General features: G+C 41.1%; 2 protein-coding genes across 10 annotated transcripts in view; one reads left to right on the forward strand and one right to left on the reverse strand.

Moving 5' to 3' along the window:
* Positions 1-22,554, reverse strand: part of ARL13B (ADP ribosylation factor like GTPase 13B) — a 63,738-nt gene that overhangs the window by 18,015 nt on the left and 23,169 nt on the right. For all 9 annotated transcript variants that reach the window (XR_009762850.1, XR_009762849.1, XM_061628054.1 and 6 more), the window contains exons 5-6: positions 4,008-4,113; positions 2,682-2,884 (exon numbers count right to left, since the gene is read on the reverse strand). Coding sequence is in view for 7 of the 9 variants with exons in the window: in XM_061628054.1 (XP_061484038.1) it covers positions 2,682-2,884; positions 4,008-4,113 (309 nt within the window). In the remaining 2 variants the exon portion in view is untranslated. The remainder of the gene's footprint in view (positions 1-2,681; positions 2,885-4,007; positions 4,114-22,554) is intronic.
* Positions 13,600-21,796, forward strand: STX19 (syntaxin 19). The gene is made up of 2 exons (XM_061629518.1): positions 13,600-13,850; positions 19,323-21,796. Exon 2 carries the CDS (start codon positions 19,379-19,381, stop codon positions 20,258-20,260), a length of 882 nt encoding a protein of 293 aa, XP_061485502.1. The 5' UTR covers positions 13,600-13,850; positions 19,323-19,378; the 3' UTR covers positions 20,261-21,796.

Raw genomic sequence — 22,554 nt, forward strand, 5'->3', positions numbered from 1 at the left:
TTTGCCATCCAGATATTTTGAAATAATTTATTTGGATATTACTTCAGGAAGTCTCAGTACCAGAGGGGGTTGCACAGGTAAAAAGGGTGAGGGATCAGGGGCGTCACTAGGGCGGTGCGGCAGGTGCGGGCCGCACCGGGTGACACCACGAGACGGGGGTAACACCCAGAGCCGCACCGCTGGGTAGCAGGGCAGGTAGGTGGAGAGCTGCCCTGCCTGCACTAACATGTGGAAGGCGGTGGCCGCAGCACGCAGGGGAGGAGGAGAAGCCCGCGCAGCAGTGGAAGGTGCAGGGGAAGAGCAGGAAGCTAACAGGAGGAAAGCTGCCCTGCTCCCGCCCCGCGCTAACATGTGGAAGGTGTGGCACGGCGGCTAGCTCACCTTGCTGTTGGCGCTGAGCACTGCACCCAGGCAGAGCGTGCCGGGAGGCACCACCGCACCGCCACAGCATCTCCACACTATCCCACCGCCGCCGCAGGAACCAGGCTTGCTTACCCAGCTTGTGCAGCCACCGGCAGACACGTGGAGACAAGCAGTCGCCGAGCAGGAGGAGGTGCCCCCCTTTTCTAACCGCAGAACTCCCGGGAGGGGGCGAGTTAGAGGAGAGGGCAGACTGCACCAGTCAGGTGGAAATGCCCCACCCCCGGATCTAGGGCTCCCTATACTGGTAGGCAGGCTGGCGCTTCACTCTCAGGGGAAGAAGGGGGCTTGCGCCCCACAAAAAGCCACCTGGCCGGTCACCTCACAGGGCGAGGGCTCACGCGAGGAAACAAAACGCCTGGGGCCCCGAACTCCCCGGAGAGTTGCTCCTAAGGACGTCCTCTGGCTCAGTTCTGTGGGGATCAATTCCCACCCGCAGAGGGTTGCAGCGAGGGTTGCTTTCCCATCTCTCTCCCCTGCCCGTTGGAGGGATTCTCTTCCTGCAATTCTGAGGAAAGGGAAGATTCCCAGGAGACCAGGGGCACAGGGGCGTCACTAGGGCGGTGCGGCAGAAGTGGGCCGCACCGGGTGACACCAACCCTAATGACACCACTGTGAGGGATCCCCATGGTTAGGAACATAGGAAGCTGCTTTTTACAGAGTCAGATCATTGGCCCATTTACCTCAGTACTTCCTACACTGACTGGAAGTGGCTCTCTAGGGTTTCACGCAGGAGTGTTTCCCAGCCCTACCTGGAGATGCCAAAGATTGAACCTGGGACCTTCTGCATGCAAGGCAGATGCTCTACCATTAAGCTACTGTTCTTCATTCATCCTACAGAGCTACTATTCTCTGGCCACTAACTCTACACAACTATCTATCCATAAAGTTGTTAGATTGTGCAAAGTGGGCCTCCCTAGGTTATGTATACCCTGACACTGGATGGTGGACAACAGAATTTGCTGATGGCCTAGAATTTGTGTCACACTGCTCCTGCCCTGGTTGGGCTGGAAGGACAAGCCATTCAAGTTTGGAGCTTGACCAAATGGCTGCTGGGCGACAGAAGTACTTTGTCAGGAGCTGGATTGATACTAGACTGATGTTGAATGGGGAATTAGTGCTGTCTGTATGCGTTCTTGCTTTCATCTGCTAACATGCACATCGCATGACAGAAGTCACCATTTGCCTCCAGTGATCTCTTCATGCAACCATAACCTACTGCTCAGAGACGTGGGGACCAACACATCATTTTATTTCAACTTCCAGGCTCCTGACATAAATTCTAAAGCCTTTACAAGTCAGCATCTTAAAAGCAAAATTATGAAAGAAAAATGTAGATGTATGCTCAATTTCTGATGGCAAAATGGAGTAAATTTTGGTGCAGAGGGCAGATAGACCATAATTATTCTCTTCTCTTCTTATGCCACAGTTCAGAGCTGTGTGACAAGTTCTAAATGCCCAGCAGGGCTTTGAATATTTTTAGTTTATACCAAATGGAAAACTGTTGAAATTCAGTGGTGTTTGTACTACAGCACAAGGAAGGAACATTTTTGGTTCCCCTATCCCTCAAAGTTTTCCTGGCTTTCATAAGCCCTTGAGAGCATCTAAAGGTAGTTCTTTGGATTTGGACCTTAACATATGGCTCAAATGAACATTACCCACTAAACCAGGGGTGGGAAACCTCAGGTGCGGGAGCAAAATACAACTCTCCACACCTCTCTGTGTGGCCCTCTGGATTCTCCTCAAGCCACATAGTCTCCCAAGCCACAACCTTCACCAGCCTGGCTTTGCACATTTCTTGAGTGTTTTAGCCTGGCTGGAATGTGTCCTTGAACTCTGCTAAATGTCTCCTGCTTGCATGGATGGAGTTCAGAGAGGGAGATATGAGTGTAAAGAAATTAGCCTACTGTACAAAGGTAACATTCATATTTCTTGCTTTGTCTGCTTCTGCCTCTGGCCTCAGCCTCCTTGGGCTGAAAAAGATTTCCCACCCCTAACAGTACACAATGGCCCAATTTGGGAAGGACATTCTTTGTAAAGCAACTTCATCTAAGCTAAATGAAAGAGCTTGAATATTTTGTTGCTCACCTTTGGAATTTTTTTCATCTTTTACTATGCACTAATAGTGATCATATGCTGTACCGTCCCTTAAAATCTGGTATGATGGGAGGCTGTATAAAATCTTTTAAATAACTAAACAAATTTAACACTTGATATAATAATGTTCTTCCATGTAGTCCCTTCTTATAAAGGAAAGATACCTTTCTTCCCGAATCTTCCTCACTCTTTCAGCCCGTTCTTGTTTCTCTTGTTCTTCAGCTGCTTTCTGCTCTATGGTGTCTTTTTGGATTCGTTCATGTAAGGCATCAAAATCTTTGGCTATAATATGTAACAGCCAGAGTAAACCCTTCTTTATAGATTTGTCAATTTTTTTCCCATAGCCCATGATTGCTGAACAAGGCTCCTATATGCAAGAGAAAAATCAGATGTAACATCATGCTGTTAAATTATTATGAATGTGAACAATAAGATCCTAACTCACTGGCAACTGTACAGGTGCTGTGCTGTTTACTTGTCAATCAGAACTCATACACATTTTGACCTACCTCAGCTGTTAACTACAGCAGTGAACAGTAAAGAGTATCCAGAGAGATAAAAGTGCAGATTTGTCTACACACAGAGAAAATTGCTTTTTCGAAAGCTGTCCCCATAAATTCCCAAAGGTGTTTTTAATACCAAGTTCAAGGATCAGTTTGGCAACTTGAAATTTAAATGAGGATTTAAGCGCCTAAGACAAAAGTTACTAGGGTTCTTTTAGCACATGTGCAGAATAACATGAACTGAATTCAAAAATCACAGTACAAAGAACTGAATTCAAAAATCACAGTATCAATATTGAGATAACCGTTTCCAAAGAACAACAAACCACAGCCAAAGAATAAAAAAGGGGACGCAGATGATCCCAACGAACATCCACAGAATATGTGAGAAAGGCTGTGGAGCTAAGCTTACCAGCCCATGTGTTTGGCAGTGCAGCCAAACATATGGCAGAGACCAACAGATGGGAAGGCTTCAGTGGAAATGCCAATATTACAACTTTGGAATAAAACTTATGGTGAAAGACATTTCAAGAAGATCTGCTGTTGCTTAAATTATTTCACTGGATTACAATAAAGTTTATTGGTCCCTTCCACCCCCTTGATGGGAAACAGAAAAATAAATTTTAGAAAAGCTCAATAGCTACAGTTAAATTTACTGTTATGCTGGACACCACAGCTGGAACAGTTGCCTAAAGCATTTGAGTGGGACCCAAGGCTAGCATGGGTTTGTTTGGGTTTCCTTACAGTCTGGGTATTAAGCAGCCGAAGTAAGTCTACCTGTCCTGTATTAAAACCCTTTTAAACTAACACGGCCATCACAATCAGACTTCAGAAGCACAGAAGCAAGAACAGCATATGGCTGTAGAGTGGATGGAAATAATGGGATTACACAATTCGAGTTTCAAAGTGCTGCCCAAACACAAGGTTTAAGGAAGTTGATCAATCTTATTAAAATACTCCTACAGTCAGTCATTAAAATGCACTTACAATCTGACACAGACATTTGTGCTCGTTGACAAGCTTTTCAAGCGATAAACACTCGATTACATCTGCTTCTGCCAGGGCACCTTCTTTGTCCTGCTTATTTGCTAACCTAAGAAAAAGAAAACTGTCAGGTGAGAAGATGCAACAGTGCTGCTTACATTGGTAAAAGTTCTAGTCAGCAAGCAATAGCAATAAATTGTGGAAAATCTCAATCCATGTGGGCAATAGAAGCCTTATATTTCAACTCAATAACAGTCTCCAATATTGCCAATTTACAATAATTATTCCTCAATGGAATAAGTCACAGAGTTTGGTTAATGCCATTCACAATTATACTCAAGTCACATTAAAAGAATGGTAGTATATTAGGGTTGGCTTCTCTTAAAAATAGAAAAGATTAAGAACTTTACAATTTAAATACTCTTAGATTGCTTTGCTTACTCATTGGTCCTGATCCACAGAATATACAGTCTCCCCAATTACCCCTAGAAAAACAGATGGTCGGGGATGTCAGCCAAAGAAACCTGATCACCTGGGGGTGGGGGGAACAGAATAAGCAGTTGTATTCAACTAAGTCGAACTTAGAGTAGACCCATTGAAATTAATGGACGCAATTTAGTCACATATTAAGTTCAACAGGTTTACTTTAAGTAAGACTAGCATTTAATACCATCTTAGGTATCCTCTAAGTGCTGAATATAGGTTGCTCATTTTAACAATCTATTAAAAAAATTAATTTAAACATGTATAAGTACAAAGATACCCAGATCAGAAGGTCTTCCATGTAAGAATGTCCATGTGGGGCCTGGGTGGCTGTATGCAGGAGGTACAGATACAAAAGGATTATATATTGCAGACTAGCTTCAGGCCTGTCCATGGCACTGAAATGACCAGGTTATCTTGGTTCATGGCATTTGTTGGAAGACAGATGGGGCAGAGTGAGATCCTGCTCATTCTTCTTGATCTCTTGACGACTTTTAATATTGTTGACCATAGTATCCTTCTGGAGTGTCTCAGGGAGGTGTGGGTTGGGGCACTGTACTTTAGTGGTTCCATTCCTACCTCCAGAGCCATTTCCAGAAAGCAGTTATTTATGGGAGGCCACTGTTTGGTGCCATGGAAGCTGTTCTGTGGTGTTCCACAGGTCCCCCATGCTATTTAACATATCTGTAAAGTAGGGTTGCCAGGTCTCTCTTTTTTGTCTAGGGACTCCAGTTTTTGGGGGTCCTCTCCAGGTCTCTGGGTGAGTCACCTTAATCTCTGGACGCTTAGCTTTCATTTTTTTTAAAAAATAAGTTTTTAGGTGGTCTGATTCAAAAAATATAAACCAAAATGTAAACTGCCCCCCCACAACTTCTGTTGTGCTCTAATCCCTGCGTTTTCAGTTTTTTAGCAAATAAGTGAAGTCAGGGTTGTGACTGACAAGATCTGTTGACCCTCCAGGCAATAGCTAAACCCACAGTTCCTGCTTGTCTCACATCAGGAATTTAGTAAATATATAGCTTTCAGCAGCATAAAGAGTACTTTCTCTGTACAGGACTAGGACTTGCTTCTGAGTAAACATGCATAGAATTGCACTACAACTGAAGATCACAAAAGGATCTTGGTAGGCATAAAAGTGTACATGCAGGGGGTTTTAATTACTTGTAAAAATGGCATATAAATTTTATTTCAAATAATTTTGAACAGAAGTTTATGCTGCAGTGCTATACTTTTCTAATTAAGGAGTCAAACAAATTTAAATTTTACTAGACTACTGAAGAGGGCAGTTTATTTGTCTTATTCATAACCTGTTTTGAAAACCTTCCCAATATGAAGCTTTTCTGGGAGTAAAGCTGCAATGCTAATTCTACATACCTGGTAGCTAACCCCATGGAATTCAGTAGGACTTACTTTTGAGTAGATATGGTTAGGATTGTGCTGCAAATCAGTGGGACTTTTGAGTGAACATAGCAAAGGAACGTGTTATAAATATTTCTCTCCCCCTTCAATTCTTTTTTAAGCAGTTAGGAAGGGCTTACTTAGGTATAACTGCTTTTATTTGGCAGGAAACTAATACTTAGTTTTTTAAAAAAATGTTCTGCAATGGCCAACTGGTTTTGACAACACACTATTATATGGGTTGTATGTATTTCTACATCTATAGAATATTTCCAACAACCCTGTGAGGTAGGGATGGAAACCAAGGCAGCTCACAACAAGAAATAAAGCCATTTAAAATCCAAAAACCATAAAACAAGTATAAAACAGTTGCAAAATAGCTTACAGTGGCATGATTCTGAATTTTGGATAAGGTGAGTGAAGTCCCTTATCACTGAATTGCAATCCTGTGCATGCTTCCCTGTCTGAGTAAGCCCCATTGAATACATTGGGACTCGCTTCTGAGTAAACATGCATAGTATTGCACTATAAATATCTTTACAGATTGTGTAAATAAAAAATATCTTTGACATTCACGCTTATATAAATATTTCTTCATACTATGTCTTGATATATCTGATTTCACACTATGGTTGTACATTATTACTTAAAATTATTATTTCCTCTACATTTTAAGTGTGCCCTTTTTCTTTGAGGTGATCATGATCCCCCTCTGTTGTTTTCACTCTGAGGGGCAGATTAGGCTGAGAGATGGTGCATAGCCCATGGTCACCCAGGAAACTTTGTAGCTTATTTCCATTTTAAAATTTAATTAAAATGAGTTATATGCAGGCAAAGTTTATGAAGAAATGAAGATCCACATAATACATTTAAAGCATATCCAACTCACCTTTAAAGCCCATGATTTCCCCCAAAGATTCCTGGGAAATGTAGTTTCACCCTCACAGTTATAGTTACCATCTCCCTTAACAAACTACAGTTCCCAGGATTCTGTGGTGGGATTCATGTACTTCAAAAGTATGTTGAATGTGCTTAACGTGCATGGTGTGGATCTGCCCTAGATATGCTGTGCATTCATTAGTGAACTGAAAACAATTTTAAAATATACTTTTTTAAACAGGGCTCTATCTCAGTGATAGGGCACATGCTTTGCATGCAAAGGTCCAAATTCAATCTCTGGAAGAGACTATTGCCTGGAATCCTGGAGAGCCAATGGTAGTCTTGTTGGCATTAGGCCGTACTGCCTAAGGATATTTTCATCAGGTCTGGAAAGTTACAAGCATGTGTTTTGAGAAGCAGTCTTATCTGCCATGTCTGGCCTGAGAGAGCAGACTTGAAGGTCAGGCAGGTTGTCATGGTAACGGGAGATAACAGCTGGGAAAGTTGTAACAGAGTCTATGTGTTGTTTTCTCTTCTGAATTATGCCTCTGAGCTGAGAGGCTGTGCTTTTGTGTTTATCTATGGAGAGAGATGTACCAGAAGGGGGGTGACTGAAGAATCTCTACATGTATTTACTCTTAAGCCTCTGGCCTTAATGTCTTTCAATAAAGACTCTTAACATGCTCTGAAGAAGTTTCTTGCTCAACTTAACTCCAACGTAATGTATGCTGTTTCACACAACAACGCACACACGCCAACAAGTCTATGTCATCAGTACTGAGCTAGACAGTACCAAATGGTCTGACTTGAGAAAAGTGACCCAAGAGCCACAGTGACTCTGAAATTTATTTATGTATTTTATTTACAACATTTATATGCTGCTGTATTGTAAAAAAACCCTCAAAGCGATTTATAGAAGGAATTAAAACAAAATTATTGGCAAAAAAAGGTAAAGACAAGTATTTTTAAAAAATCAAAATAATAAAACCAACAATGAGTTAAAAACAGATAAAAAATGTAATAGCTTCTACATGTTGGGCTGTGACCCATGGGGATTACTGTCTCTAGTTGTTTTCCATAAAGCCTGCAAGTTTGGAGAAGTAACTGTTATCTCTTGACCTGAGAGTGAGCAGACATTCAAGGCCAGCGGTTGCCATGGTAACGTGAGATAGCAACTGGGAAAGTTCTAACAGAGTCTGTAAGTTGTGTCTTCTGAATTATGCCTCTGAACTGTGAGGCTGGTCTTCTGTGTAATGTCTTTGAACTGAGAACTTCTCTCCTAGAGGGGGGGATCTTAAAGCCTTAAGCCATAATGTCTTAATAAAGACTCTTAACATGCTCTAATGCTCTGAAGAAGTTTCTTGCTCAACTTAACTCCGACGTAATGTATGCTGTTTCACGCAACAACGCACACACGTCAACACTACATGCCTGGGTAGGCTTGCCTAAACAAAAATGTTTTTAGCAGGTGTCAAAATGAGTACAATGAAGGCGCCTGCCTAATGTAAATACACAGGGAGTTCCAAAGTGTAGGTACTGCCACACTAAAGGATCGATCTCTCACAAGAGCAGCAAAAATACTATGTGGAACCCATAACATGCAAAGCACACCTTGAACTTGCTTTGGTAACAAATCGGCAACCAGTGCAGATTTCAGAGCAGAGGTATTATGTGCTGATAGAGTCTCACTTACGTTAGTAATAGGGCTGCAACATTCTGCACTAACTGCAGCCTCCGGGTCAGGTTGTGCTCCATGAGGACTTTTGTGACCTTGGCTGACTGGCTACCAGGATTTTTTTAGTTTTGGTTAGGAACCCTGACTGGTTGTGGGATGCTGAATTTTCTGTCTTACTCATAGGAATCTTGTTGTGGTTGGTATGGTATTGTATTTAGGAAACCATCACTGTCTTTTGTTTTTATTTTTCTATTAGCATTTCAGTTACCTCTGACCTTACTCCCTTATATCCATAGAAGGAACAACAGTGGTTCCACATGGTCAGCTCAACACCATTAAACCCACTGATGATGCACCTTGTTATTTGCATGGTGATTTGTTTGTTGCCCAATAGTGGTAAGAGAATTCATATACTGGGAAGTGTGACTTTAATTGCTGTTCCCAGTCTGCTGCCTGTGAAGGTAGACCAAACCATGTGTGTTTTGTCAATTATTACTCACTGGACCTCGGTTGGCTGTCAAAGTGAGTTGTCCACATAGCAGAGGCAGGAAAGAGTAGAGCATATTCTTAACTCTTACTCATTTCTCAAACTCCCTCTGCCGTGAATTTATTATTATTTATTTGTTGCACTTGTATTCCGCTCCATAGCCGAACCTGTCTGGGCGGTTTACAGCAATCAAAAACATTAAAACAAATATACAATTTAAAACACATATTTTAAAAAGAATTTAAAACACAATTTTAAAATTTAAAACAAAATAAAAACAATTTAAAACACATGCTAAAATGCCTGGGAGAAGAGGAAAGCCTTGACCTGGCGCTGAAAAGGTAACAGTGTTGGCGCCAGGCACACCTCGTCAAACAGTTCATTCCATAATTTGGGGGCCACCACTGAGAAGGCCCTCTCCCTTGCTGCCACCCTCCGGGCTTCCCTTGGAGTAGGCACCCAGAGGAAGGCCTTTGATCTTGAACGTAGTGTATGGGTGGGTTTGTACCGGGAGAGGCGTTCCATCAGGTATTGTGGTCCCAAGCCGTGTAAGGCTTTATGGGTCAAAACCAGCATCTTGAATTGAGCTCGGAAACATAAAGGCAGCCAATGCAAGTGGGCCAGAATCGGTTTTATATGTTCGGACTGTCTGGTCCCTGTTACCAATCTGGCCGCTGCATTTTGCACAAGCTGCATTTTCCGAATCGTCTTCAAAGGCAGCCCCACATAGAGTGCACTGCAGTAATCTAATTTGGAGGTTACCAGAGCATGGACAACTGAAGCCAGGTTATCCCTGTCCAGATAGGGACGTAGTTGGGCCACCAACCGGAGTTGGTAGAAGGCACTCTGTGCCACTGAGGCTACCTGAGCCTCAAGTAACAGAGATGGTTCTAGGAGAACCCCCAAGTTATGAACCTGCTCCTTCAGGCGGAGTGCAACCCCATCCAGGACAGGTTGGACATCCACCATCTGGTCAGAAGAACCACCCACTAGCAGCATCTCAGTCTTGTCTGGATTGAGCCTCAGTTTATTAGCCCTCATCCAGTCCATTGTCGCAGCCAGGCACCGGTTCAGCACATTGACAGCCTTACCTGAAGAAGATGAAAAGGAGAAATAGAGCTGCATGTCATCAGCATACTGATGGCAATGCACTCCAAAGCTCCGGATGACCGCACCCAACGGTTTCATGTAAATGTTGAACACCATGGGGGACAGAACTGACCCCTGCGGAACCCCATACTGGAGAGTCCAGTGTGCTGAGTAATGTTCCCCAAGCACCACCTTCTGGAGGTGACCTGCCAAGTAGGAGTGGAACCACCTGAATGCAGTACCTCCCACTCCCAACTCAGCTAGTCTCCCCAGAAGGATACCATGGTTGATGGTATCAAAAGCCGCCAAGAGATCAAGGAGAATCAACAGAGTCACACTCTCCCTGTCTCTCTCCCGACAAAGGTAATCATACAGGGTGACTAAGGCTGTTTCCATGCCAAAACCAGGCCTGAAACCCGACTGAAATAGATCCAGGTAATCGGTCTCATCCAAGAGTGTCTGGAGCTGGCCTGCAACCACTCGTTCCAGGACCTTGCCCAGGAAGGGTCAAGTCTGTAAAGAAGTTTGGAGCAGCCAAGTTAAAAGGCAGGGAGGGCATGCTAGGCAGGGGGTTGCCACCTCTGCTTTGATATGGACATCATGGCAGAGGATCCCTAATCAAGCCTCACCAACAGCACAATCCTAACCATATCTACTCAGAAGGAAGTCCTTTTGAGTTCTGTGGGGCTTAGTCCTTTAGTAAATGTTTAGAATTGCAGCCTTCTTTACTCCTGAGGGCTCCCATCTAACATCACAACACTACGCTTTCTTTCTGCAATGGCCTTCTGATGACTGGCCTGGCCTGAGAGCACTGAAACCCTTCTTGCGAGAAGCAAGTAGGCTCAATGAAATGTTCCTTACCCAGGCTCTCTAAGCAGGTGAGAAGGAATGATCCTGTCACTTCAGCTGGACCTGAGAACACCCTCATTTAGCTGAGATTCCATCTAAATTTCCAACTTTTTTTTTTGTTTGAGTGGTATGTTGCAAGCAACTGTGGTTGATGCTTAATTTATCATGCTGAATGACATCATTAGGGCCCACCTCTGAAATCTCAGGGTTTGGGATGCTTCTGACCTGGCAACCCTACTGTAAAGACAGTGGGAGCTGTCATCAAGACATCTGGAGTGAGATTCCATCAACATGCAGATGAGACCCAGCTTTCTCTCTGCTCAACTTGGATCAGGAGAGGCAGTTGAGGTGTTAAACCAGTGCTTGGAGGCAGTGAGGACTGGATATGGACCAAAAGACTTAGGCAGAATCCCAAAAAGGCTGAGGTATTATTTATCCTGAGTTGTTGAGTCCATGAAGTGGGGAGACACCCTGTTCTGGATGATGTTACACTTCACTGGAAGCAGCTGATCCATAGCTTGAGGGTATTCCTAGATTCAATACTGTCACTGGAGGCTCACGTGATCTCAGTGGCTAGGAGTGCCTTTTTCCAGCTCTGGCTGGTTCACCAGCTATGGCCCCTATTGGCCAGAAAAGACTTGGCCACTGTACTCCATACTGGATTATTTCAATGCACTGTATGTGGAGCTGCTCTTGAGGACATCTAGAGGGCCATAGGTTCCCCATACCTGCCCTAAAGCATGGTGAAGAAAAGTGAAACTAAATTCAAAGGTGTGCAGGTAGCAGAACGACTTCTTGTACAAGTTACTGCATAAGCAGATCCATGCGAATTTATCTTGTACAAAATTGACAACCTCTTGTACAAGTGATTGCAGAATAGCACAGGTGGCTATTTTCCTTCCACTTGCAAGGTTTTGGTATTAATCCAAAATATTTTAGAAACACAAATATATCTGATTTTGCTGTGTGTAAACTTAATAACACTTCATAAAATGGAATGAAATGTTGATAATTGGTGACATCTTTATCCTTTGTCTAAGGAGCTGAGGATGGCATACATAATTCTTCCCTAATTTATCCTCGCAACAGTTCTATGAGGTATGTTAGGCTGACAATATGTAACTGGCCTAAAATCACCTGGTAAGCTTAATGGCGGTGAGGGAATTTGAAACACTCTTAACCACTCTGGTTCTCACAAAATTGTTTAATTTCCCTCCTTAGTTAATTAAAAAAATACTTTTCTAGATAACATTCTTAAAATATTTCAAGAGCTAGGCCTAATAGAACACATGCAAATTTGCTTGCGAATGTATTGTTTCATTTAACTTTTTCTTCTGATAGATGTAAAAGTACATGCATGGGCATCATGATCTTGAGCATGACCAGTAGTTGCACTGATTTTATTTATTTATCATATAAATTATTTATTTATTATATAAGATAAATCTCCCACTTTTCCTCCAAGGAGCTCAAGTTGGCACACATGATTCTCCACATTTTATATTTCTGGCAACCCTGTTAGGTACGTTATGTGAGCTTCATGGCTAAGTGAAGATAAAACCTGGATCTTCCCGGTCCTAATCTGGCAGATTAACCACTGCAATCAAGATTACATAGTATATAGCGTTTATGTTCACAAGGGTTTTTTTTTTAAGTGTGCAAATAATTCTGCAAGAATATTTAGGGGGTTTCCTTTTAATGACGGTGAATGGACTGAGACAAGCCAATTTGTAGCTGCTAGGAGCTCCAGAACTGCCACCAAATTTCACATAAAGAAAAATTTCTGAAGTTAAAACATTCCTAAAGAGGTTTAAATATCCCAGGAAAGCAAAAAGCACTTTGTCAGGAGTCTTGGAGTACACTTTCCTACAAACAAAGGTACTTGACATCGCTTTTCAAAATGATCTTAAAAGTCCTGATCTTAATATAAACTATGTGGAAATCTATATAGAGTATGAAAGCGAAGCATTTTATTTTTACTTGCATTAAATGCATCTTTTTTTAAAAAAAAAAGACATGAATTTGAAGAAAAGTGTTCCTATATCTAGCATTCATTTTAAACATTTTAAAAAATATTTCAAGCTTGCTAATATTTATAGATGGACCAAACTTTGCATTCTTAATATATAATTAACTATATTTTTAAAGTGGATGAATTATTTCAAGCTTATTACATTGTTATAAATAATTCAATAAAAGGAATGCACAAATTCAGACAAGCAAGAAGTCCATGGCACATTAAAACAGTTACTTTTAAAGAGCGTTCAAACTTATGTGCATTCAGTGGGCTGTACATTATGTCCTGTGCTTACATGGCAGCTTTTCTAAAGGTCATCCCTGCTCCTATTGAAGCAGCATCTCAGGGAGGTCCAAGGGGATGGCACTGGAAGAAAAAAATCAGCCACTCCCAATATATACATGGCAGCACTTTGTGCTCATGGGCCTCTCAGGATCCTAATCAACTATTTTGAAGCATTTTTTCCTTTCATATTATCTGAGACTCCTGGCGGCAATACATATACTATAATAATTCCTCTGATATGCATGCCAAGTATCTGATGTCCAGGGAATTTATTTTTAGAAGTGGAATCGTATTAAGCAATAGGCATTTCCATTGTAAGCAAGCAAGTCCAATAAGGAGGAAGGCACACAAAGGTACTTCCTGGTGTTGGCTAATTAGAATAGAATGGCCTGCCTTAGAAGCAAGGCTGGGTCTCCAACAGGCAGAACCAGATTCCCCAAGTGTAAAGTAACCAATTTGCTCTGTTGTACATCGTAACCAGTGAAGGCTCTCAAGCTCCACAGCTTTCCAAGATGCACTTTCCCAATGGCCATTAAGGTCTAGGAGGATTAAGCAAGCAGAAACTGTTTTAATGGAAATCACACACTGTTATTTATGCTCACAAGGATACTGCAAATTACATTAAATCATTAGATCCTAACACAGAAGTAAGAGAGACTTCCGGCAACTTGGGATTTCAAAAAGGTAAGTAGTTTGTTTTTATTTTAACTCAAATACTGAAAAATAAAACACTAAGCAATTTAAAAGCCTCAAGTGTTAAGATGCATTTCAAAAAATAGGAGACCCTTGCTCTCTCCAAAGTTTTAAAATATTTCCAACAGATATGTTTGTAAAGGTTTATTGCTCAGGTACATGAATACTAATTTGCTAAGACACATTTATGCACCCAAACGTTTCGTTTGGAAGTATGCCAGGAGTAAATCAGAAGCGAAGAGTTCATTTTTAATTTTCCAAGTCAATAAAACCTTTCTTTGCACAAGTGTCTCATTTTAAAATTATAGGAGGCTTACAGCAAAATATGTACTCAAAGCTATATTCTGGGAGAGTGGATAACTTGGTTTGCAAAATTAATACCACCAAGTTAAGCACTGCATGAAGGATACTTGTTTTATTTACATGAACTTGTAAATATGCTTCGATTTGAGAACAGTGTATGCTTATTACTACCTACTTGAAAACACCGTGGAATCAAGAAAACAGAAATAGGTTATGAAGTGCCTGAGGGGACTTTATTACAGCCAGAGAACTTCAGCACTTTTATTTTGGGAATCATGGGAAAGGGAGTGTATGTGTACATTTGACAGAAATGACATCATCATGTGTTTATGGAAAAAAATATTAGTACTGTATGCAGAAACTCTTTCAGTCAAAGTTCTTGCTCAGAGGTAACAGAAGGAATGAAACTTTACTCCAATATTTCCCTTAAGCCTCAAAAAGTTGGGCTATTATTAAAAGCATGAGTTTTTAAAAGTTAAGCTAAACTTGCAAGCAGCAGAGTTAGCTCAATATAATGCCTCACTGCCATCTTCATTGGTTCATAAAAGATCTCCTATAAAGTCTGCTTTTACAAGCAATTTAAAAACATGTTTGTTCCTGCACTTTGAATCTACAAAGCAGTTTTCTTTCACATTCTACACCAACTTATCTGCCAACAAACCACTTCAAAACGTGTGCATTATAGAAAATTATATAATATTCAGAACACACACCTATTCACATGAGGCATACTGGCAAGATCTCTTGTGCTTCACTGTTAGCTTGTGCAAAGTCACTTTATACTCTAGATAACAGGTTGTCAACTGAGGGGTTACAGCAGGGCCTGCAGTGGGTCTTACCAGCAACACCATACAAACATATGTTAAAATATTAACTAATGAACTCCAGTTGGGGCTAAAATATGGATCCCAAGTCTGAAAAGGTTGAAGATTACTGCTCTAGAACACCTGGAACATTTCACTTAGGCTGTTCTTCTCATTGAACAATACCTGATAGCCTCTTAAAGATTCTCATGGTTCCCCAGAATCCAGTTTGGAAAAGACTTCTGTAGATTAATGGTGCAAAAGCAACTCTGCAAACACATAAAACTTAAATCTCTTGGCTTGATTAAATTCTCAATACAGTTGTCAACATTTCAGTAACTCACACTATTTCAGGATACCCAACTTCTTAGGGTGCTCTGCCAATACAGTAGGGCCCCACTCATATAGCGGGCTACGTTCCGGAAAAGCAAAAACCGCTGAAAAGCGGAACTCATTGAATAGAATGGCACGCGACGCCCGAAAACCGCCATAAAAGCAGAACAAGTGCCGTATGAGTGGGGCTTTAGTCTAATTGCGTCTAATTGAGACCGCTGCATTAGCGAAGCGCTGTAAAGCGGGGCCCTACTGTACAGAGACAGGCATTTTGTTAAGCAGCTGAAACAGTTTGAGACACCCAGCTTACCAGAAAAGTCTCAACAAGGGGATAAATCATGCCTTGTCCTCCAGAGCTTGCAACACAAACCTGTCTCATAATGGCAACCAAAATTCCTACAGAGAACAAATCATACCAGTACTGGCATAACCCATATGAACTGGTTCATAGCAGTGTTCAACCAACATTGTAGTTGCAATTAGAAATGCAGTTGATTTCTCCACTCACAAACATTAGATCAATTTATACAGCCACGAGAAGACATGCAAATTTGCTTGCTGAATGTATAGTTTCATTTAACTTTTTCTTCTGATAGATGTAAAAGTACTTGCATCGGCATCATGATCTTGAGCATGCCCAGTAGTTTCACTGATTTTATCAGGTCATAAACTACATCTGTATAATTGCCAAGTACTTAAACTGTTACATAAATATGCATGCAAGGTGTTGCATGTTGCTTGTATTTACGCACAATCTTCTTTCAAAGGCACTGGGTATCTGTAGTGTCAGACAAGCACTACTGCCAATCCATTGATTAAAATATGATTTTCACTTTCACCAAGGTGAAGACTTAATTAATCTGAGAACTATTCCTGAACCAAGCAACTTAGAGAAATTCCACTGCTTCAGTATGTCAGTATTCTACAGTTGGTGGTATAACAATATGTAGGCCACTTTCTGTGTGTGTTGGTCCAATTGAATGTAGAATCTCCACACCAAAACTACACAAACCTCTTGGCCATTACTACAGAGATTTCCTATGTGATCTAGCAGAAGCTGCATAGTAAGTGATTCGTGAGTATTGAGCCTTCTTCTCCATACCAAAATGGGTTTTGCGCTGAGGCAGCCATGTTGAGGGAGCCAATGCTTGACAAATCCCATCAAGTGCAGCTCAAAGCCTACACCTCTGGTTATCCAGTTTTCACAGATAAATCCCACAGCATATGGATATAGGATATAATGAACAGACAACACAGAATAGACAGCAGCATACAAAAATCCAGTAAACAACAGAAAGAAACCACAGTGAACCAGAACAGGAAGTACGGCCTTAATACGGAGGCAATACACCAAGAGGTCAAACTGAAAGCCTACCAAGACTTTATGTTTCTCTCAAAGCTCTAAACCTTTTTGCCTTGTCCCACACAAAAAGAAGTCAATAAAAAACAAGCATCACAAGAGCCATAATCTGGTGTACAATCCTGTGGCAAATAAACTGTTATCAAAGGTCCCTGGGACTGTGTGTTAGGGCATACTCTACTGGGAACAGTTTCTTTGCAGACTTCAAAAACATGAATAGATAATTTCCTCAGGGAAATAGATCCTTAGCTAGCAGTCAACAAGCTATGTACTATGAACTACTTTGCAGACTGTACAATTAATTTTTTTGTAAAAGTCCTTAATCACCTTTTAGCATTGTCCTTGGTAGTGCCTGAACCTTTGTACAGGCTATGCCAAACAGTTCTTTAAAACAAATTCTTTAAATTGGGAGTGGGGTATGTGAGTGTGCATATATGTAAAGATACCATTTACAGATGTAAAACAAAAGAACTCCTACAATGTATAAATTTCTAATAGGACCTTTTTTTAAAAAAAAGTATTTTTATGTTTATTTTAAATACTATTTTATATTTTAAAGGATTGTTTTATGTAGCATCTTATTTATTGTTAGCTAAAAAGCGGGTAAGAGAAAAATCAACTCATTTGAAATGTGGTGTTGGAGGAGAGATTTGCGGATACCATGGACTGCAATAAAAACAAATAATTGGGTGTTAGAACAAATTAAACCAGAACTATCACTAGAAGCTAAAATGATGAAACTGAGGTTATCATACTTTGGACGCATAATGAGAAGACATGATTCATTAGAAAAGATAATAATGCTGGGAAAAACAGAAGGGAGTAGAAAAAGGGGAAGGCCAAACAAGAGATGGATTGATTCCATAAAGGAAGCCACAACCTGAACTTACAAGATCTGAACAGGGTGGTTCATGACAGATGCTCTTGGAGGTCACTGATTCATAGGGTCGCCATAAGTCGTAATCGACTTGAAGACACATAACAACAACAACAACCTTTAGCACCACTGGACAGACTGTCGTTCAGGGGTGAGAAGCCTCAGGCTCAGGGGCCAAATGTGGCCCTCCAGTCTGCTTTATCAGGCCCTTGGGACCCTTCACAGACTACATCCACTCTCACCATCCCTGCTCCATGCCCTCCTTGAGTGCCCATGCCTGGCTACTTTGTGTCCTTGAACTGCGATAATGCCTTATTCGCCTAGATGGAAAGGGGTAGGGGTAGGCAGGGCTGTGGAGTCGGTACGCCAAACCTTTGACTCCGACTCCTCTATTTTTCTACTGTCAGACTCTGACTCCACCCAAAATTGCTTCCAACTCCACAGCCCTGGAAAGTGCTATAAATGTCTTTTTAAATTGGAAGCTCTCATAGGAGCATTTTTATCACTGCCTGAATATGCGCTGATCTTGGCATCACAGCATTTGTCTTCATCTGGGTCCTGTGTCATACACTGACACACAAAATGTTTTCCATCTTGAGTTATGGTGAAATGCTCAAATGCAGCTGACTTCATGGGAAGCTTCTTTGACATTTTGAATTTATATTTTAAAAAATTTATCAATCAAAATTTATTTTGAAGCCGGAGTCGGAACATTTCTACCGACTCCATGACTCTGACTCCACAGCCCTGAGGGTAAGTGTGCACACATGACTTCTGTGAGAATGCAATAAAGCCTACTGAAAAGAGACAGGAATCACAAGCGTTGCCCCACCACCCTCTTTTGCCTATAATCCCATCCAACCCTGGCAAGAGCCTCCTAAAAGGCTGCTTTCAAGTAAAGTAGCTCAGAGACTGAAAACGGTTCCCCATCTCGATATAAGTAATCTGGTCTATCCTAATCAATAAATGAATGGTACTTTTTTCAAGTTTACCACGTATTTCAGGATTTAGAAGCAACAGCTACATCACTTCTTATGCAGTTAAAAACATCTCTCCAAATAGCAAGACAGCTATTTCAACCTCCAAAAGAAGCCAATTTGCAAAATAAGTTTTAAGTCACAGATTCACTTTCTTTTGTTGTTTTTGACTCTAGTCAGAGTTAGCAGATTTCCACAAGGTTGTATGTTCCCCTTCCTTTTCCTTTCCTCTCTTGCACAAGTTATCTTTTCTATTTCATTTCTTTTATAAATGCAGTTGTTATATATGCACAAATTAAATGTCAACCATAGCTTCAAATCAGAAATTAGCTATGGTTAGTGTTTACATAGCAAATTACAAATTAACGGTTAGCTCTGAAAAGAGAAGGAAAAGGGGAGGGATCATCCAAGTCTCCCAATCATAAGGATTTTTTTTTAAAAAAATGTTACATACATAGTTGTCAAGATTTTGCCAAATTACAGATCACTTCAGCTTGCCTCCCCCCCAAAAAAGAATATAGTGCAGAAATAGAATATTGTCTCAGTATTAGACTGTCAAAAATGATGTGTATTTTACTTCATGCATATTTCAAATTAACTTCTGAAGCTAGTCCCTGACCAAGAATTTCAAAGAGCAAGTCTGAGAGGAAAATAAAATTTGCTTTGCACGCAGTATATTTATTATAGCTTGTGCTGCTGCATTTTTCTGACATCCCCCCATCTCCGACAATTCTGTTAACAGTTTTCTGCCATCCTTGCAGTATGTCTGTGGGTAAACAATACCTAACTAAAGTGTTCTTTAATCCTTAGGTTTACGCCACTGTCTGGTTTGAAAAACAACAGAACCATAGAAAATTCTACAAAAGATGAAAGACCGCCTTCAAGAGCTTAAATTGCGAGCAAAGGAACTACAATTACTGGAAGAAAACAGCCGTGTTCCTAGTGTTGTGGCAGAGGAACAAGAAGAACTTGAACAAACTGCTGTCATTTTTGAAAAGGAGCCCACAACAGAAAGGTACCTGAATGAAATCCAGCAGCTTCACAATGATATTAACAATTTGGCAGTAGATGTTCAAAAGTTTAGCCAGCAGCAAAAAAGTCTGGTGGCTTCCATGAGAAGATTCAGTATGCTTAAAAAGGAGTGTAGTATCACAAGAGGGATAAAAGTTCAAGCAGAACACATCAGCAAGTGCTTGGATGACTTGTCAAAAACACTGAAGAAAGCAGAGAAAGAACATGGTTCATCATCTGCCATTATAAGAGTTCTCAGCTCTCAGCGGGCAGTTCTGTTCCGTCGCTTCCAAAATATCATGTTTCTATACAACGATGCCATAACTGCAAAGCAAGAAAAATGCAAGGCTTTTATTGTGCGCCAGCTTGAAGTAGCTGGAAAAGAGGTATCTGAGGAAGAAGTGAATGATATGGTTCAACAAGGAAAATGGGAAATCTTCAACGAAAACTTGCTCACTGAGGTCAATATCACGAAAGCTCAACTATCTGAGATTGAACAGAGACACAAAGAACTGGTCAACCTGGAGAACCAGGTGAAAGACTTAAAGGGCCTCTTTGTCCAAATCTTACTTCTGGTAGAAGAGCAAGGTGAAATGATCAACAACATTGAAAAGGAAGTTGTTAATACGCAGGACTACGTTCAGACAACAAGAGAAAAGTTCAGGCTGGCAGCCAAGTATCGAAAGAAGAATCCTTGCAGAGTATTATGCTGTTGGTGCTGCCCCTGCTGCAAATAGGGGCGGGGGGGGTCTAGGCAGTTAAATATTATTTGCAGTATCCCTGATCCATCATGTAATGACCAGAGGTAGCCCTGCTGCAAGAAAGGGGGGAAATAGCTGCACTGTCGGGCAAATCCACAGTTTTGTCCACTGTTTTTCTTTTCTTTCACATGTCCTGAATGCTACAAAGTGCCCTATGGCACCACTTTAAGACCTAGCAAAGGACTCCTTTACTATAATAGTGAAGAGCGGGAATACGCTACCTCTTTCAAGTATTAGTTGTTTAAAAGGGTAGAAGAGAGTGCTGGGTGCAAAAGGACTGTGTTACCAGTGACAGTTCATCAATGGTGTCACAGGAACTAGTCAAACAGGTGCTTGCGACAACAAGCACAGCTACATTCCACACAACACTCGCCTTCACGTTCGATTCACTTCCTCGGGAAATGACTGTACGCTCGTAGCAATTTTATTCGGCAGTTTGGATGAAGGAAAACTGCAAGTCCACTATTATAAATGCTAGAATGCTATCATCTTGAAAGTGCTCAGAAAATTAATAATGACTGTACGTTCCCCCTGTGAAAACAGGTTGTCTAGGTGCAAAAGGTTTGAATTAATTTGTGACTCTGGTATTTGACAAAATACTAGCTGAAGGAAGGGAAACAACATGTTTAGTAATAAAAGCTACAGTAATAAAGGTTAAAGGAGAGGGGAGGAAGTTACAAAAACATTATATGCATAAAGTCTTCAAGAACACAGTAAAGAATATAGCTTTTATATGTTACATTTTTGTTCTGTGTCATTGTAGAATTCTGTGTAAATGTAGCAGTTCCAGGATATTTTGGAAAATGTGCCTCTGTAACCAAGGTCCTCGTTTATACTTTCAACACATACAAAAATCCTCAGTATATACAGTGTTTTTAAAAACAAGCTGGTGTAAAGGCATATTTGTTATTCCAAAAGAAAAATTATTCTAGCAGCAGAGCTCTTGTGTGTATCTTCAACAAGTGTTAGCAGTGCAGGTTACTTAATTTCATCTTTGAGGCGAGGGCAAAAAGCAATGTGCAAAATATGTATTTTTTAAAAATAGGGCTGCTTCATACATTATACCAGGGACAAATGCATTCTGGTACAGAATGCGGCAGCTCGTCTGATTAAAGGCAGCTGCCGGCAAGATCACATCACTCCAGTGCTGAAGGAGTTGCACTGGCTACCGGTTGTTTACCGGGCCCAATTCAAGGTGTTGGTTTTGACCTTTAAAACCCTATACGGTTTTAGCCCAGTCTATCTGAAGGAGCGCCTCCAGCATCGTCAGGGATGCCGCTCAACAAGATCAGCCTCAGAAGACCTTCTCTTGATCCCACCGGTTAAAACAGCTAGACTGGTGAGGACTAGAGAGAGGGCTTTTTCAATAGTGGCCCCCACCCTGTGGAACTCTCTCCCAAATGATCTCCGCCATGCCCCTTCTATGATGAGCTTCCGCTGGGCCTTGAAGACCTGGCTCTTCAGGCAGGCTTTTGGGGTGGGTTAGGTTTTTATTGTTATGGTTTTAAATGTTAACGTTTTAATGTATTGTTTTTATCTTGTACGTCGCCCAGAGTGGCTGGACAGATGGGCGACTAATAAATTTAATAAATAAATAAAATAATTTGTCCCTTCCTTGTATACATGGCAGGAATTTGCAGCATGCTCTAGTTTCCTGGTAAAAAGAGCCTGTGTAAACTATCATGCCATAGGCCAGGACCTAGAGATCTATTTTAGGCATGTTCAAAGGCTTCAGCGGCCTAATTTTATTTTATTTTTTAAGTTGAAAAATGACACACTTCCATGCCATTAATAAAATCTCCTCAGTTCACAAATTTTGCCATGCAACATGTGAAGGACCAGGGGCTAATGTAACACAAGGTGAAAGCTATCTTGGACACATATATAAAGCTGCCTTATACAGAGTCAGACCTTTGGTCCACCTAGCTCAGTATTGTCTGCACTAACTGGCAGCACCTCCCCAGGATTCCAGGCTGGGTTCTCTCCCAATCCTACCTGAAGATGCACAGCAAATGCTTTACCACTGAGCTATGGCTCTTCCCCAAACACGAAAATTGTTGTGGGGTTCTTTGACCTTCACTATAACATTTGTTTATGTATGCATTACAACCATTACACATGAAGCAGACCATAGACAAAAGCATTGTTAAACAGTCAGTTTGTGGTCGGTCATCTTAATATGAGATTCTTGTGGTCATTTCATATAGTTTGCCCCGCAAGTAAGTCAGAACACAGTATTAAGATGCTGAATAAAAATACAAAATGTTGTA

This window comes from Rhineura floridana, chromosome 5 (assembly GCF_030035675.1).
Source record: "Rhineura floridana isolate rRhiFlo1 chromosome 5, rRhiFlo1.hap2, whole genome shotgun sequence".
In the NCBI taxonomy this organism is placed as follows: domain Eukaryota; kingdom Metazoa; phylum Chordata; class Lepidosauria; order Squamata; family Rhineuridae; genus Rhineura; species Rhineura floridana.